Source organism: Pseudoliparis swirei, chromosome 3 (assembly GCF_029220125.1).
Source record: "Pseudoliparis swirei isolate HS2019 ecotype Mariana Trench chromosome 3, NWPU_hadal_v1, whole genome shotgun sequence".
In the NCBI taxonomy this organism is placed as follows: domain Eukaryota; kingdom Metazoa; phylum Chordata; class Actinopteri; order Perciformes; family Liparidae; genus Pseudoliparis; species Pseudoliparis swirei.
The window spans coordinates 7,858,218-7,876,374 of NC_079390.1; the positions used below are offsets into that span (position 1 = coordinate 7,858,218).

Sequence of the window (18,157 nt, forward strand, 5' to 3'; positions counted from 1 at the left end):
CCGCTCAGTTTAAAAACGACGCAACAGCGCCCTCGTGCGTCGGACACGGCTTACTACACGCACTCATGAACTATCACTCAATCACCTTCCTTTTAATATGTGCAAAAGTTGTTACATTTAATGTAAATGTTATGTTTTAAATATTATGATGATCAATACAGATCCATAGTTCATTGAAAAGACCTAAAATAATACCGCATGTATTCTGAGCTAAACTACTGCATGCATGTTCGCAGTTACATAATCCACATTAAATAAAGGCGGATTTCAGAGTGGATGGTTCACTTTATTTCTGTCAATACATTTTTGTAAAATAACCCAGGCAATGCCGGGAATAACAACCATCCGTGGAGCGTTTAACAGAAAACAAGTGGCATTCAGATTCTAACAGAGCTCGTCCTAAAGTGAGCTGGAAAAACGTTTCAGGCAAAAGAAGAAACGCAAACTGAAAAAAGTCTGAGCCTCGACACGACCGACTTACACGTTAGTCAGACAATCTCTTGGACAGCAGTGCTGCTGTCGTCTAAAAGGCTCAACAGATGCATTCAGAACAGGAATATGAGGTCCTCGATTCCATGTCAACGCATGCTTACATTTGCAGTGTTATGCATTCATGATTATGTAAAGTATTGTGATAAATTGAGTCCAAGAAACATCTGGATTTCAGATGAGAGATTGACTTCCATCATATTGGCTGCCGGTATTCTTACTCACCTCTGTAGGCCATTTTGTTATTAATATACATGAACTGCTTCAGTAGAAATATTGGTACATTTAGATGGAATTGGCTTGTTTTTAAAATGGGGGTACTTTACCAGTTAGTCAATCAAGAGAAAAAAATGAAATATTATGTGCCAACTGAAATGGAGCCAATTGAAGCGGCAGTGAAGTCAAACATGACGTCAGTCTGCACAGCTGAAATCTCAGAGATACATCGGAATGCAAATAATGCATTTAAAGATTGAAATTCTTAGTTTGAAAATATGTAACTTGTATGTTAAACTACCCTCGACAATATTAAAAATATATACGTCACAGGTAAAAGCCTGGACAGTGACGACAACATCTGGAATCCACAGCCGATCGGCTTCTCTGCCACATTGACCGATTAATCGTTCCCAATGGCAGATCCCCTCGCGGAGCACAGAGCGCTCCGTCAGGAAACCTCGAGGCTGGACGCGAGGTCGCTTACATCTTTGTAACCAGTTCAAGAGCTTTGTTTGACATCAAAGTCTGAGGAATGGCGCAGATAAGAAAATGAGAATGACTCGTTCAAGAATACAGAAGTCCTTATGTTTACCTTTCAGAGGAACATGTGCAAAATACATCAAACTCTACATTTCATATCTTGAAAAAACAAACAATAAACGCGGTTAAAACAGCGTTGGCCAGGTGTGATCCTACATTGATTATGTATTCATTCTCTGCCCTGCGGCCAACGCTTTCCAAACATGTTCACAATTGAGTCATTCATAGTAATACGACCTTTAGTAATAGCGGTAGTGAGTAACACTTGAGAGGGTTAGTCCGCCTCCTGTCCGTCAGCGCCGCGCTGATCCCACTCCTCCCGGCAGAGGGAGTGATCACGCCAGCTGGAGGACGCGTCATGCAGACGGAGACGCAGCAACACGGGCTGGTCTCAGACCGGAGGCTCCTCCAGACGCCTCTCGGGCGGAGGCGTGTCAACAAACAGACCCTCCACCCACTGGGACGCTTTGGAGAAGCCCCGCCCTGATCCGATTCATATATATATATCAATACTCCTCTGGTTTAATATAGATGCCATAAAGAGCATATTACACACACACACACACACACAGAGCTGTTTCCTCATACACAAACACATCAGTGGATATTTGGTTGCTCACAGCCACAGAACAGCTTTGGAGCGTTGCTTAGTATAAATGACATTAGTGCAAATGCAACCCTCGCCCCCCCAAAAAAGAGAAACATGTCGGGGGAAAAAAATTGGTTGCAAGGTTAGAAAACATTGGAGGAAAAAAAAGTACTAATTAATGCTATGGTAAGAGTGTCAGCGTGCAAGCTCGACATACGCGTGCATCAGGACTCGGCATTCTCGAGTTCTAGTCTTTCAATAAACTCTTCAAAACACACACACAGGGACATGCACACACACACCTGTGTCAGGCTCCGTTTGACGAGCACAGGAGTCGACATCAATCGTGTGCGAGCACGTGTGTGAACAATTCTTTCAAAGCTCTCCCATCAAGAGACTCAATTTGCTGGTAGTAACATTTCATAGAGGGAAGTGGGTGGAGGAGGAGGAGGAGGAGGGTCTCAGAGAAGCACAGGGTGCTTGGATGCTATTGGTTTATAAAAAGGGGCGGGGTGGAGCGAGGTGATTGGTTCCTCTCAACGATCTCTGGCTCCGTTGGGAAACTTGGGATGGAGCGGTTACATGTGGGAATCGGCCGAGCTCGGGAAGGTGAGAGCGGATGAATGAAGCGAAGCCGCCGGCTCGGTTGTCACGGCGCCGAAGGTTGGAATACAAACTGCGGCCTCCGTTGCAAAGTGAGCTCCCTCCTCCGACCTGACTGCTTACTTTCAGTCCGTTCGCTGTCCAATAAAGCATGATGTACAAATGATCTTAAAAATAGCATCTCTTTTACAGTCATTACAAAAGTTTGGTGATGAGGAGTAGAACTGGTTGTTGTTGTTGTTGCTGGGACCAGCCAAACAAGTTTGAATCAAATATTGAAGTATAAGAGAGAAAGCGCGACACATTGAATGAATTACTTCTCCCATGTGAACCCTTTGATTTGTTCACACTGCGACGCGGAGCGGGCCCCGCCTCCTCGGCCGAGCGCCGGGCTGCAGGTCACGTGACGGCCTCGAGAAACAACATTCGCTCCCTGCTGATGCTCGGTGGAGTCACCGACACACAGGACCGCCGTCGTCCAGCTGTGAACACCAACACATCTGACATCTGGTGACCATCAGCTGTCGCAATCTCAAGGACAACAAACAAAGACTAGGAGATGTACAGCAATGAGAGCGACGCCGCACAAACCTACGGCGGGATGGGAGCGTCACGGGAAATGAGAGGGACGTGATATTTTAGAAAGCTCATCATAGGTCTAACATCCATGTCAAAAGCTAACCGCGATACTTCAGTTTCATTCAGGGTTTCACATTGTGCGGACGTGTGGACCGACCAATGAGATTACTGCTTTCCTCTTTTTGTGTCGAGTGGGAAATTAAATCATTGCTGGCATGAAAGTTCAACACATTTACATGAACTGGTCCAAGACAGTTGCCAGAAAAAAAATGGCAACCATCTGTGTTTCTTGTGACGACGAGTGATGATGATCCGCAGAAAGATTGTTTGGGATTTTTCGCTCTCAAACAAAACGGAGAGTTTTTTGTATAGTTCATGATGGGATAGCCAACCGCTGGATAAATAGAATATAGGCAGAATATTAGCAGATGGAGTAATTAGAGTGTGTGTTTATATGTGCATGCACGTATGCTGTGTGTAGCAATGAGGCTCAGAGGCTGCATGGAGGAGGAGGAGGAGGAAGAGGAGGAGGAGGAGGAGGCTGTTGCTCAGAGGAAGACGGGGAGGTGGGCTGGTCAAGGTGTGATGACTGACCAGGAGGCGACTCCTTGCTGTCGAGTAAGAAGCCTCGGTTTAGTTGAGGGGCGGACTCAGGTTCAGCAGGGGTTATCTCTGCCTGTGCCAGTGGCTGTGAGGAGGAGGAGGAGGAAGATGAGGAGGAGGAGGGAGGAAGATGGAGGAGCATGTCCATTGTGGCAGAGGAAGAGGTGGAAGACAAAGAAGGGTAATCTGTGAGCGACTGCTTCCGAGAGTCAATTACACGTGGAAAAGCCGAAGAGGAAGATGATGATGAGGTTGGAGTCTTGGCTAGGTGCTGGGGAGTAGAGGGCACACCAGAGGAGGAGGAGATTTCTCCAGCTGACATGGCAGGTCCATTAACTCCCTCCTGCTCTGCTGCTCCCTCCTCTGGAAGTGGGTCATCTTTTGGCTTCTGATCCACTGCTTCTGCTTCTGCTTCTGCTGCTTCTTGCCCTGCAGGGCTCTGATTGGCTGCAGGGGCTTCTGGGATGGTGGTTGGTGATTGGCTCTTTAGCTGCGAGTGACAGAGGGGGCACGTCTCCTGGACATAAAGCCATTTCTTCAGACAGCCAGCGTGGAAGAAATGACTACATGGCGTGATCACAGCATTGTTCATGTCCTGGAAGGGAAGAGCACAAAGACACAGGCGCTGCGTCGTTACGTTTCCTTTGGCATATCCTAATAATAATAAAAAACACTTTACTCGATGTTAACATCCATCAAATCAAATTACACATGAGCCACGCTTTAACTCGAAGCCGTAAATGTATTCTTGGCCATGTACTCCATGTAGATAAACACAAAGACACGTCACCACTTCGTACCTGGTAGCAGATCGCACAGATGTCGTTGTACTGCTCCAGCTGCGTGCCGCTGGCCGTGGGGAGGCATTTGATCTTGTTCACAGCATCTCTCCGGAGAAGGAAGCTCTGCCAGCCCAGCTGCGCTCTGAGCCAGACGTTATAATACGAGTGGACCAGGATGATGGTGCTGCCCATCACACTCCACTCCCCGAACACCGTCTCTGACACGCCGTAGCATACCACACACACCGCAACCTGGGGAAGGGGGGAAATACAGGAGGGAGGTTGAGATACGTCGATGCCATTATGTTACTCTATGGTGTGTGTGTGTGTGTGTGTGTGCGACACTCACCAGGAACTCCAGAAATCTGTACGTCCCGTTGACACAGTAGATAACTTCATCCATGTTCTCCACTGGAGCCTTTTGAATCTCCTCCACCATGAAGAGAATGTAGATCAGCAGAGTGCCGAGAACCTGGGGGTGACGTAGAAACAGCGTCTTCACGAATCAACCACAGATGCTTCGTCGTCGTCATCATCATCATCATCATCAGGTCGAGTGGGTAAAACAGGGGATTTTAGAGACCGGATGCATGTTGTAGTCGGTCTTCAAATTGAGACAAATCAATGACATCTATAGCAAGTTGATGCTCTGAAAGTGTGTGTGTGTGTGTGTAAGTTCTGTGCGTGTCTGCTTGTGTGTTACCTGCAGTGATGTGAGGATTGAGGAGGAGATGATGATGAGGAGCCAGAAGTCCATGTGGAAGAACTTACAGATCATATAGGCCATGTAGGCTGGAAAGATCAGCAGGAACAGACACAGAGACACCGCGCGGAAGTGTTTCCACAAACTCCTAAAAGGACCGAGAGCAAAAGACAAGAGCATCAGCTTCTGACCCAACATGATCATTTCGTCAGTCGGAGTACTCTTCTCAAAAAGCATCGTCTGCCTTTTGGGGTATTACTAAATACATGTGAACTAGTTTTTAGCTTTACTGAACTATGTCAGAAATCCCTTATTGACAGAAATGTCCAGACGTCTCCATTTGTTTAAGAGGATTACAATAAGTACATTAAAAAAAAGTTAAATTGATGTACTTGTCTCTTGATGCTCCCAAGGCCAGGACTATGGGGTCGGCTATCTCCAACATCGACTGCAGGATAGAAGCAACCACAATGAAGAGGATGATGGAGAGGAGGAAGGCTCGGTGAATGACTTGGAGCTCGATGAGGCCAGTCTGGACGGCGAGGATCAGCAGGGTGATGCCTTCTGTCATCCCCCTGAAGAGACGGGCGGGAGACAAACATGCACCTTTAATAAAAGAAAAGCAACATACCAAGAGACACCCTCAACAACCAACACACAGACGTATGCACACACTGACCTGTGCATGGTGTTGTCATTCATAAAGGCTCTGTAGCCCTGCAGGTAGAACTTGCAGAGTGTGAGAACTCCCAGAGCGACGAAGGAGACGGTGAAAACGAGACCCAGAAGAGAGTATGGCGTACTACAGCATTCTGCAATACTGAGGACACGGAGGGAGGAGAGGAAAGAATAGTGAAAAAGACAAAGTAAACCAAAACAGAACACTCACTTTATAATCAAAGTAACTCCATCAGAACATCCGCATGTACAAAAAAACATATCTGTGATCAACACTCTATGACTCCCCACAGAGTCTGAACAATGCTCTGGTCCTACCTGGTGAGGAAGAGGAAAAGGAGCCTCTCCCTTGAGGTCGGCTGGTCTCTGGTGCTGAAGTAGGAGTAGATCTGCAAAGCGAACAGCAGGAGCCAGAAACACATGAAGAGGACCGGAAGGACCAGCTGGTTCCAGAGAGACATACCCAAAGCAAGCAGCCCGTACACTTCCACCACCTGGGGGACAGAGGAGAGAGACACATGGATGTATACGGGAAGAAATACGAACAGAATAACATCAAGATGACATCCTCGCAGCATAGGCCACATAACTCGTTTGTTACCTGGGCCAGCTCCTTGTAGGCAGTCTTGGCCAGGTTGTACGGTACCAACAAGTTAGAGGCGAGGAAGTAAATGACCTCCAGGCCCGTGAAGATCATGGAGAACTTATTGATGAAAACAATGGTCTCCAGTGGGACCAGACACAGTCGGGCCACCAGAGGGAGCAGGTGAGCCGAGAAAAGCCAAATCCTCTTGGTCTGCATCACACAGGAACAAAGCGTACACACCACCAGCTGACCTGAAGGATCAAAGAAGGGAAAGCTGAAGGATGATGCACTTACACACAAACTACTCCCCCCCCGCCCTCCTCCTGTCTACATCTGTATATCTTTGTCAACGTGACTTTTGCTTCCTCAGGCTTTCACTGTGCGGTAAAATCAGGACTCGGTGTGGTCTATTTATAACACGGGAGACTCCATATCTACTCTGCAGCAAGATGAAACCAGGTCCTATGGAACAGGAACATCGCAACTCAGTTCTCAGCTTTCACAGCGCTTGAGGTATAAGACGCTGATCAATACCATGTGTCAGAGCAACTATAGGTGCTGTGACCTTAACAAGAGGCGTTTCAAGATTTCCAATTTAGCAATGCTCTTTAAAGACCACGACAGATGCGGATCTTTTTATACGACCTCCTCTACATTAAGCATGAGGCAAAGCGATGTTACAGAGCCCTCCATTCAGAGTGCACTGCCTTCCTTTCAGAGAATGAATGTTCTGTAATGGAGACTTGGGTTTAAAATGTGTTGCTCAGCATATTGCAGTTTTAAAAAGTGACAGAAGAGCTCTGTAATTCTTTCCACACTTTCCTAGACTTTCCAGAAGGAGGGGAGGAACAGCATCCTGAGAGCTCAGAAGAGAGCTGTTGAACTCGATCCACCTGCCGATGTTAGGGTTTGCGCATGATGCAGCCTGCCATGCCGAGTATACTGTACAAGTGTGTATCATGCATAATAGTATACCAATGAGTGCAGTGGTGAATCTGTTGATGGAGAGAGGTTCCAGGTAGACAGGTCCTTCATAGCCAGAGTCCAGTTCACTGCGGACATAATCCCTGAGAAAGAGGTCAACATGTTCAACATACTCTATTGTGACTTATTATACACAACACTAACCTACAGCTGAACATAGAGATGTCTTTCATCTCCACGAGGACAACTCACACGAGCTCGTGATGCATTTTGTGAGCAAATGCCTTGAAAAAGATTCAGTCCATTATACCCGACTGTGAGTGTTTACAAGTGAATCTTTATGATGCCCTTGTGAATCCAACAATGGAAACAAGGTTCTATAACTGAGAGTATGGGATGATATGTAACCATTTATACTTGAACTCTCACAGTTATAAGTATACAATCTATTTGGAAACAGTCTCGACTCTTAGAGGTATCCATACAAGTAAAAGTACTTGGAATAGCATATTATCTTGTCTACTGGTGAACAGAATACCACCGCAGAGGCAAGAGGAGGAACACGGGTTTTCCTTTGTATTCTAGCGAAGGATGAATCAGATAGTTTTGGTCAGACTCCACTTGTTGTCGTGCCAACAATCCCTCCCGACTGTCCTGAACTCTCTACAAAGTAGAGCCACACGGCGTACTGCCTACCACTGTGTGTGCATTCTGAAACAGACCGAGTTGTTGCAAGGGGCGGACTTTGTTGAATGAAAAAATAAGAAAAGAAACTATGCAAATCCAAGTGGAAAAGGAGCTACTTAAGCGGATTGCCCAGTCAAACTGTTCATGCAAAACCCGGCAGAAAGGTCCCGACAACGTTGACAGGACGACGGCTACAGCTCTTGGAATGTGTAAAATGCACAAAGCATCTGTGTAATGTCAGCGTGTGTGTGTGTGTGTGTGTGTGTGTGTACCTTGAGACTTGGTGGCCAGCGAACAGCAGCAGGGCTGTGAGGACATACAGGTAGAGTTTAACCAGGTGCTGACGAGGCAGCGTCAGGAGGACCAGGCTCAGGATGTAACCTGGGACACAGACAAACAAACGCACAAAAGAATAAACAAAAAACAGCATAAAGTAAGAAGGGACATTACATGCATTTCAAAATAATCTCTGCTGCTCCCTGTTGCGGACCATCCTGTGTTTTCAACATGAAAGTGATCAACTTGACTTAACTTTGATCTCACAGCACATACCAGGCCTATTGGCTCATTAACCAACTGCAACAAAGTCTGACAACGCACACACACACAAAGCTCAACGCTGCTTGTCGGTTTCCTTTTAGCTCGGTCAAATCGTAGTCTGACCATCAGACGTTGCCGAGTCACCCTCACATTATGGTGACTGGATCAGCGCTTCTGTGTCACGGGAAATGCACCCGACGGGCTCCCTGCGGGACCTTGTCTTCCAGATTGGCTCTGCAGCAATCTGGTTTACGGGTCTTTTCCGTGTCGCGTGTTCTGGTAAGATCGTGAGTCTGAAAAAGATGCTGTTGCAATTTTGTAAATAAAAACATTGTTTAAAGGGGTGTGTCATCACTGAGATCACGTGGTTAACAGAAGCCTCGAAGGAATAACACTACACTCGCAAACATTGAATCATATTTCACTTTGGTGGAAAATACCTGTCACAAAACAAACAACCATCCGGTAAAAAGTTCGATCCAGGGACACAGCTGGGAAGACGTTTCGCCGCACTGGAGGAAATCGCTCCTTCCTACTTTCACCAAGGTTACGTATCTACCAGCTTGTCTGGCTGACTTTCAGCTGAATTTGTCACTCAGTTATGGATTTCTGTAAAAGTTGCTGGATGGATCCACTTTGAAGGAAGAACTGTGCTCAACCAAAAATGGGATTTCCAATATCACAAGACTTTAAAACTTAATCTTCTTCTATAATCTAAAATGTCAGTGAACATGAGCAACAACACCAGACATTGTTGCTACATTATTATTACTAGGAATAAAGGCAACTTGCATGTTTCTCTCTTTGTGAAGTGAAATAAAATAAAGTGAAAATAAACATAGGTGCCTGGGGAACTGGTCAACAGAACATTGAAAATAATTGGCTAAAGGTTCAGTGTTGATGAAGGTTGGCACTCTCAAAAGGCCTTTTTCTTTGTTATTTTTCTGTTTTCTTGCACCAACTAAATAGGTTCCTTCTGTTCGATAGAGCTACCTACACACTTGACACTGGTTTCACACACATTCTGAGTGGCACAGCCAGAATACCACCGCAGAGGCAAGAACCGCACAGCTAGGAGGAGGGAAACTGGTTTCTTTTGTATTCGACCAAAGGATAAATCAGATAGTTTTGGTCAGACTCCACTTGTTGTCGTGCCAACAATCCCTCCCGACTGTCCTGAAACCTCTACAAAGTAGAGCCACGCGGCTTACTGCCTACCACCGTGTGTGCATTCTGAAACAGACAGTTGGTTCAAGGGGCGGACGTTGTTCAATGAAAAGAGAAGAGAAGAAACTATGCAAATCCAAGTGGAAAAGGAGCTCCCTCAGCGGATTGCCCAGTCAAACTGTTCATGCAAAACCCGACAGGATGACGGCTACAGCTCTTCAGACACGTTACATCATCGAAGGTGTAAAAGGCACAAAGCACCTGTATAATGTGTTTGTTTTACACTAATCCTCAAAGAAATGTTTGTGCTTTTCGTGTGTGTGTGTGTGTGTGTGTGTGTGTGTCACCAACACTGACCTACGTAGTGCAGGTACAGTGCCAGGTATTTGTACTGGAACAGGGGGTTGTTGGACAGGCTGGACCGCTGGATCTTCTGGAAGAAGGAGCTGACGTCCCAGCGGTACAGGACATCCAGCAGCACGATGCTGGGAACACGCAGGCCCACATTGAGCACCGCCTCGACGCGGTCCTTCACTGCCATGGCCTCAGCTTAACCTCCGATCGGCAGGCAGAAGTGACCACGAACAGTGGGTGCACTGCGGAGAAGAGGGACAATGCACAACAATATGTTAAACGGGATGAGTCGGAGAGCGGAAGCAGGAACACAAGATGAGAGAGGAAAAGATGAACGGCAACTGACAGCAGAGGAGGAGGACTGCAGTGGGGAGAGACAGAGATTACAGAGATTACAGAGAAATACACAAGATAAAAACAGATTTTTAACCACAGGCAACGTTAACAAACCAACTGACTCTTCTATGACCCAACATGTGATTGTTGCTCACAGAGGCAGTAGATATAAACTTAACTACCCAGCCAATGTTAGATGTGGGAAGTTTTAAATTGACTTCTTTATAATAAATAATGATGAATAACATCCAAAGAGCCTATTGATATGTTGTGCATATCCACTGGTTGCAGAATCATTGAAAAAGTAGACTATAACTTATACAAATGAAAATTAATTTGGCAGACAAATTTAAACATTCAATAGTCAGAGATCCAAGTTTGCAGTCTATTAGAGAGCAAAGCTATCCAGGCATTGGGGACTTTAAACGGATGGATGTAAAAAACTAACAACAAAGAGTGCTGTCACTGCTGTGTTGTGTTACATCAAATTAATTGATATTTGTGTATATTTCCTTTTGCAATGTACACATCGTATTCATCCGCCACACAACTCACATCACCTGTTGGGGAAGTAGAACACCAGACACTAATTTACCGGCAGATAAAACACGTTACGTTGCCTGTCGTCCCCTCACTTATGTGCGTCATGTTCTTTTCTGCTACTCGCTCAGGAATGTAGGACGCACGAGTCTGGAATATGACGTGAAGATCGATATTCCACAGGAATACAGAAACTTTATTGAAGTTCCAAAAGTGAGATTATATAAAGAAGAGTACACTAAGACGTGTTTGCACGAGAAAATGGCTCCATGAAAGAGCTGCTTCCCCATTTATACTTACAGCATACAATAAATAGTCTATTTAATGTATCGTTTACATTACAAACACTGTCTAATAGAAGTCAATGTTTTACACTATGTCTGATTTGATATCACAATATTATTATAGCCTATACATTTCAGAAAATGTAAGCGAGAAAACATGTATTTACAAAACAGATTAGGAAGTCTGGGAGTTAAATAGTTTTATTATTTTTATTTGACACTTCATATTGATCCAACTTTGTGGAAATACAATATTGCCACAACACAGTTGTGCTCATGATTTGCTCATACCATAGCGCCAAGGCCAACTACATTAAGAGATATGTAATGGGTGCATAGCTCTTTATGGAAAAACCTCTAATGGATGACGTTTCTATCATCTCACGACATACATTGTTGAATTTGTTTCACGTTCCTTAACCTCAAGAATCAGTGTAATCTATACAAGTTTAAAAATATGTGTTGCATTCATTTAGCAAATGCTTGGGACTACTTCAAAGTTGCCAGTAGCAGAGTTTCCATTCATTAATATCCCTGCATCCCGGGGACCACGATAACTTACATAACTCCAAATTCACCACGACCATTACTGGCCACTTCGCGGGACCCGAGCTTACATAAGGCGAACGTCTCCCACTGGATCCGTACATGTCGTAATCCATTAAACGCCACCGGGCATGGTGTGATTTAGTCTGAATAGGTGCATTTATGTAACTGCTCGCTTAACTACAACATCGATGCTACTAGTGTGATGGATGAGTGAGTGGCGCATCCACTGTTACCGCCGTGAACTCGAGTAACCCTCCGTGTGCTCGGAAGAAAGATAATCTCTCCTCTCCGCCGCAGAAGACTGAAACACTTTGCTAACTAACGCCAAATAGTCTGGTTTAAACATGATGGTACAATATAGGACTGGCGAAGAAAATGAACGGCTTCGGTGTGGTACAGGTGCGACCCGTCAATGTGGACATATAACAATATATAACTATATATAACAATATATAAATATATAAACAATATATATATATAACAATATATAAATATATAAACAATATATATATATATAACAATATATAAATATATAAACAATATATATATATATAACAATATATAAATATATAAACAATATATATATAACAATATATATATATATAAACAAACAATATATATAACAATATAAATAAATATATATAACAATATATAAATATATATATATATAACAATATATAAACAATATATATATATATATATATAACCATAGCGTCCGTGCGGCGCAGATGATGAACTGCATGGAGCAGCAGGCACCGTGCCAACAAGCCAAGCTAACCTACTCAGCTAGCATCGCTGTCAGTTAGCGGCTGTCAACAATCGAGCTCCCCTCGACACTACGGGGCATTGCATCGGAACCGACGCCTCGGTTTGCTTACACACATATTCGCGTCCGAGCAGGTCGCGTCCCCTCAAACCGCGTGAAGAAAACCACCGTTCACGGCGGAGTCCCGCTGTAACGTGAGCTTAGCTAGCAAGAGGACTCGTTGGTCCCTGAGCTAGCTGTGGCGTCCTGCCAGGACTGAGCGCAAAAAGGAGAACTTACATTTGAAGGAGATGTTCGCAATGTCTACAACGGTTTGCGGATGCATTTCGGGTCGGATATCAACCATTTTAACTCGGCACCGCCCGAGTTAACGGTCCTCTCGGTGGAAGGGCCTCACGTTCAACGGATGCGGCCGATCCGCTCATCTCACATCGCAGCCATTACCCCCAAAATACCCGGGGAGGATGGACTGGGCATGCGCAGTAGAGGTCGTCCCGTTTCATCTTTGGGCCCTGTACTTGTACCACAACTGGAAAATAGAGTTAGTTTTCCTCTTGCATAATGCATTCTTTCCCCTTACTAGGTCTGGATATGTTTCAAGTAAACGTTTAGCTTTATTTCATTTGTAAATGTAACCAAATGTACAGTTGGGATGTGTGGGTGGAGAAGATCAATCCCTCGACTATAATGATAGTAGTTATATTTTAAGCAAAATACGTTATTCTATATGTCACTGTTTTTGTGATATTGTTAACGTTTTTATTTACTCTATATAATGTAATTGTGAATATGAGTTAATCATAGTGTATATTTCAATATGGGCGCTGAGAAGAGGAGTAATACTAACTAATTGGGATTCAAAGCAGCACTCAAGGGACGTAAAAGTGGGGTTTATTAGGTGTTAAAGCATAGCAATGAGGCTCTATGGCATGCAGGTAATTAAACTGTAATATATGACCCCATTAGAGCTGATGTCCTTTCACGGGAGAATGCTCTCTGTGTTGCTGCTCCTTTCCCCACATTTCTAATTTAGTGGTGTTTGTTTAAAAGGACAATAATGTGTGCAAAAAAACTTGTGGGATCAGTCAGATAAATAGTCTTAAAAAAAGTAATAATTAGTATGTTTTTCTCTTTGCTCGAAGACATTTAAAGATGCTAAATTCTATGGAAACTATTATCAAGCAGTGTTATGTTCATCTATTATAACACTGTCACTATGGTAACAACGGTCCCCCCCCCCCCCACTCCTACGTCATTACCGGCACGATTTGGGACGCTAGGAAGAGCAGAGTGTGCGCCGCTCGATGAATGAAACGGAACGGCCAACTTCACGGATTCATTCAACTTTCAGAGGCTAGTTGACCGTGTTCGACCCGCATTACGTGTTAGCTCTCTCTGCCAAGTAAGGACACCCACACCCCGTCGCTCAGTCAGCTAATGCTAGCTTGTTGTCTCGTTGCCTCGCGCGTTGCTAGTCGGCGTTAGCCGTCTCATGCTAAAAATATCAACACCACAGACAGTCAAGGGGGCTCCTCCGATTAGGTGGCATTTTGCCTTTGTGTCTTAAATAAGCCGGCTAGAGCAACACCTGCTTCAACTGTGTACATGTCATGTGTTTCACTCTGTTTCATTGTTAGCCACTTTCTATGTTGTGCTCAAGCTACAGCCAGTTGCAGTGTGGCCCCCTGACTCCTCTCACTTTGCCTATTCCCCTCTTTCTGCAAGGTGGACGTGTGCATGTGTTTGACTGTAGCTGGACATAGTTGTGCGTAAAAGTGTGTGCACTCGTCTGTGCGCGTGCATACCCAACTCCAGTTGCAGCCGTGTGTGTGTGTGTGTGTGTGTGTGTGGGTGTGTGTGAGCCATGTCGGTATCAGTGATCATCAAGTGGGGGGGTCAGGAGTACTCCATCAGTTCCCTGTCCGAGGAGGACACAGTGAGGGACCTGAAGCAGTCCATTAAGACCTTGACTGGGGTGCTGCCAGAGAGACAGAAACTACTGGGACTTAAGGTCAAAGGTGAGAGGGCATCAGTGTGCATGAACCCATTATACCTGGTGGAGCGAGCGTAAATACTACCATGTGATATTCAAACCAGGTGCACAAGATATCATGACTTCATCTCCCTTTATGTCTGTATCTCTCTTTGTGCCGTTGCATTATTGTTAACTATATATCTTTTATAATGATGTTCTTTCTCCAGGTAAACCTGCAGAGGATGAGGTGAAGCTGGGATCTTTGAAGCTGAAGCCCAACACCAAGATCATGATGATGGGTACCAGAGAGGAGAGCCTGGTAGGTGGCGGGTGACTTCAAAAGACATCTGGCTGGAACTAAGCACGAGTTGCCCGGCAACTGGCAATCTGCGCGAGCGACCGGCTAATTTGTTGGTTGATTTGCTCTCTGATATCTAAAGTCTTCATATTTGCTTATTTGCCGCGTTGTGTTAAAGGTTCCCCCGTGATTGGTAACTGTTTTGTTTTTTTGCAGGAGGAGGTTTTAGCCCCTCCCCCAGATAACGACGATGTGGTCAATGATTTTGACATTGAGGAGGAGGTCATTGAAGTTGAGAACAGGTTAGATATTTGTTTGTGCGTGTGGGGGGTGGGGGGGGGGGGGTGGCTGCACAGAAGCAATATGAAGTTTGTGAGCGGAAATGTTTCTGTGTGTCTGAGTGACAAATGTTGTTTCATGTCTCTAGAGAGGAGAATCTGGCAAAGATCGCCCGCAGAGTGAAAGACTATAAGGTCGAGGAGATGAATCCTCCCAGAGAAGGCAAAGGGCTTCTGGTCCTGGATGTGGACTACACGTTGTTCGGTGAGTTACCGTGACCCCAACATTTGTCTCGATAAGAATGTGACTAGGAAACCGTTGAGTCGTTAACCCTCCTGTTACCTTCACATTTACTAACATATTTTACCCTCGGGGTCAATTTGACCCCAGCAATTAAAACCTCCAGAAAATTATTAGAATTAATATTGTTTCCCAAGTTTAAGTGTGAGGTACTTTATGTTTGTTTGTTGACTACCTAAATAGCCCTTTAAATATATTAAAAAGTTGATATTTCTTATATGTTTGACACAGTGAAAAACAGCCTGGGGTCAAATTGACCCCAAAGAACACCGACATTAAACATTGAATGGGGTCAAATTGACCCTAAAGGTAACAGGAGGGTTAAATCATAGCACGATAATAGAAAACGCTGTGCGATTAATTACTCTTAATTGCACAGTACACAACATTTACTTTAATGCTGCGTCTTCACTGGTTCTTCTCCTCACGTTTGTGCGTGCATATGTTGTATGTGTGCCATCTGAGTGATGTTCATTGGGTTGAATCTTTTCTAATCAAATATAAAACGTTGACAGACAAAGTCTGTATTTTCCCGTCAGTTTAATGGGATGCTTTGCAACATATCAACCCATCTCTTTGTTTGCCAGCCTATCGGTTGCTCGTGTAATCTAGAACACTCTTCGTTGACGTCTGTGTCTTGTGTGCTTTTAGATCATAAGTCGTGTGCGGAAACGGGTCAGGAGCTGATGAGGCCATACCTTCACGAGTTTCTGACATCAGCCTACGAGGACTATGACATTGTCATCTGGTGTATGTATCTCCTTGTCTCTTCTTGTTAATTGGATTAAATTGCAAGAAATACTCCAGATGAGTAGGATAATGTAATTGTTGAAATATTTATGGCTGAATTTCTCTTAAAATGCAACATTGATATAATTTTTGTATTATTGTTTGTTAACTGTAGGCCACTAGACACCCACAGTAGGACCGTTTTTGTTGTTGTTTTTATCTATTAAGTTGATATCTCATGGCCATTTGTTGTTATTGATTTCCTCTGTGCTGCTACTCAGCAGCCACTGCTTGTTGAATACACATCTTACACATGTGCTTTCTCTCCACAGCTGCTACAAGTATGAAGTGGATTGATGCCAAAATGAAAGTAAATATTCCACTTGTTTTCTTTTTTTGTGTTGTTGCTCAACCTCCACTACTGCTAACATAACTGAACTTTACCCTTTGTTGCCAAAAGATGAAAGTGTTAAATCGATGTGTGTGTGTGTGTAGGAGCTGGGGGTGATAGATAACCCTAACTACAAGATTACGTTCATGTTGGACAGTGCAGCAATGATCACGGTACATACCCCGAAGAGAGGCGTTGTGGAGGTTGGTACACACATAGTGGATCCTAAATAAAGAGATTGACCTGTTTTACTGCTCCAGTTATTACTGATGTATAAACACATCTTTCACAGCAGAAGAAAGCATCTCGTTGTATGAAGTTGTGTAGGGTGGTTTCTCCCCCTTTTTGTTTAACTTTTGATTGTAGATCGTCCTCTGTATCCTCGTATCCAGGTGAAGCCCCTGGGAGTGATATGGGGGAAATACGAAGAACTGTACAACAGGAGGAACACCATTATGTTTGACGACATAGGACGAAACTTCCTCATGAACCCACAGAACGGACTAAAGGTAGGCGGCCCGCATTATCGTCACTACCTTTGACTCTCACCCCTTCCTCATCATTGTCAGCTTGAAGCACAGGTTTAGCTGAATCCGTCTGTGTCTGTGTCTCTGTGTGTGTGTGTGTGACAGATCCGACCCTTCATGAAGGCCCATCTTAACAGAGAGAAGGACAGGGAACTCTATAAGTTGGCACAGTACCTCAAAGAAATCGCCAAGCTTGAGGACTTCAGTGGACTCAACCACAAACACTGGGAGAGGTAGGCACACCTTTGCTGAGCAGTAATGAGGTTTATAACATAGTACTGACACATCGCATGCTTTAAACGTATTTAAAGATATAACATATGTGCATCAATATTAAATGGTGTTGTGTGTGTGTGTGTGTTTAGGTACCTATCTAAAAGGCAGCATCACTGAGGAGGGACTGCATCCTCGGCAAAGACTCGGTCTGGACGTTACTATCCCATCATCCAGTTCTCACACACACACAAACTTGGCTATTACAAGCCACTTATTACAAACTTTAATACAAATCCTACACTGAACCTGCAGACGCCAACTCTCTAAAGCTCAGGACTGAGATGGGCTTCCCAATTTATATCTTAGCATGTTCTCTCACACATTTAGTTGCTTTCATGACAATAGTAACAGCCGTTACCACCCGTTAGTGTGGTAGTCATTGGGGATGCACCGATACCGATATCGGGCTGATACTGGCTCAAATTGTTGGATTGGGCCAATCTATTTGGTTCAGCTCTGTATTTATATACTCTATATATTACATATTGGTTATTGCTGTTTAAGTTTTGGCCAATGTGTTGCTGCATTTAAAAGGTTTACACTTGAATTACGGTTCCTGTTACGTTTGAAGTTTTCTTTTTTTACCAAGTTGTAGGTGTACAATTTATTATTTTAATAATAAATAAGAAGTCATTAAATGTACATCTATGTATCTTTTTGTTAGTTGTTTTACAAAGCTAAAAAAGCAATTTTTAAGTCGAGCCTAAAGTTGCCTTACACATAAAATAATGAGCCTGTTTTTTTTCTCCACACTGTGGGGAACACAGTTTAATAATTAAACTCTGGTATTGGATCAGTACTCGGTATCAGTCGGTATTAGGACTAAAGAAGTCGGATCGTTGCATCCCTAGTAATCATGAACTA

At 44.2% G+C, this 18,157-nt stretch overlaps 2 protein-coding genes across 3 annotated transcripts; one reads left to right on the forward strand and one right to left on the reverse strand.

The window, feature by feature from the left end:
* Positions 1-265: 265 nt before the first annotated feature.
* Positions 266-12,958, reverse strand: LOC130212943 (RING finger protein 145-like). The gene is made up of 12 exons (XM_056444274.1): positions 12,798-12,958; positions 10,047-10,285; positions 8,255-8,363; positions 7,347-7,438; positions 6,387-6,622; positions 6,104-6,279; positions 5,787-5,927; positions 5,500-5,682; positions 5,108-5,255; positions 4,754-4,876; positions 4,423-4,656; positions 266-4,217 (listed from the first exon to the last, which is right to left on the reverse strand). The coding sequence occupies exons 2-12, from the start codon at positions 10,228-10,230 to the stop codon at positions 3,510-3,512; spliced, it is 2,334 nt and encodes a 777-aa protein (XP_056300249.1). The 5' UTR covers positions 10,231-10,285; positions 12,798-12,958; the 3' UTR covers positions 266-3,509.
* An 862-nt stretch (positions 12,959-13,820) lies between these two features.
* On the forward strand, positions 13,821-17,935 carry ublcp1 (ubiquitin-like domain containing CTD phosphatase 1). Of its 2 annotated transcripts, XM_056444295.1 has the most exons (11): positions 13,823-13,920; positions 14,244-14,536; positions 14,721-14,812; positions 15,008-15,093; positions 15,219-15,334; positions 16,022-16,120; positions 16,432-16,469; positions 16,595-16,693; positions 16,883-16,999; positions 17,123-17,250; positions 17,383-17,935. In XM_056444295.1, the coding sequence occupies exons 2-11, from the start codon at positions 14,383-14,385 to the stop codon at positions 17,408-17,410; spliced, it is 957 nt and encodes a 318-aa protein (XP_056300270.1). In that variant the 5' UTR covers positions 13,823-13,920; positions 14,244-14,382; the 3' UTR covers positions 17,411-17,935. The 2 variants fall into 2 exon arrangements, with proteins under 2 accessions (XP_056300262.1, XP_056300270.1); XM_056444287.1 differs by having other exon boundaries at positions 13,821-14,536.
* The last annotated feature ends 222 nt before the right edge of the window (positions 17,936-18,157 follow it).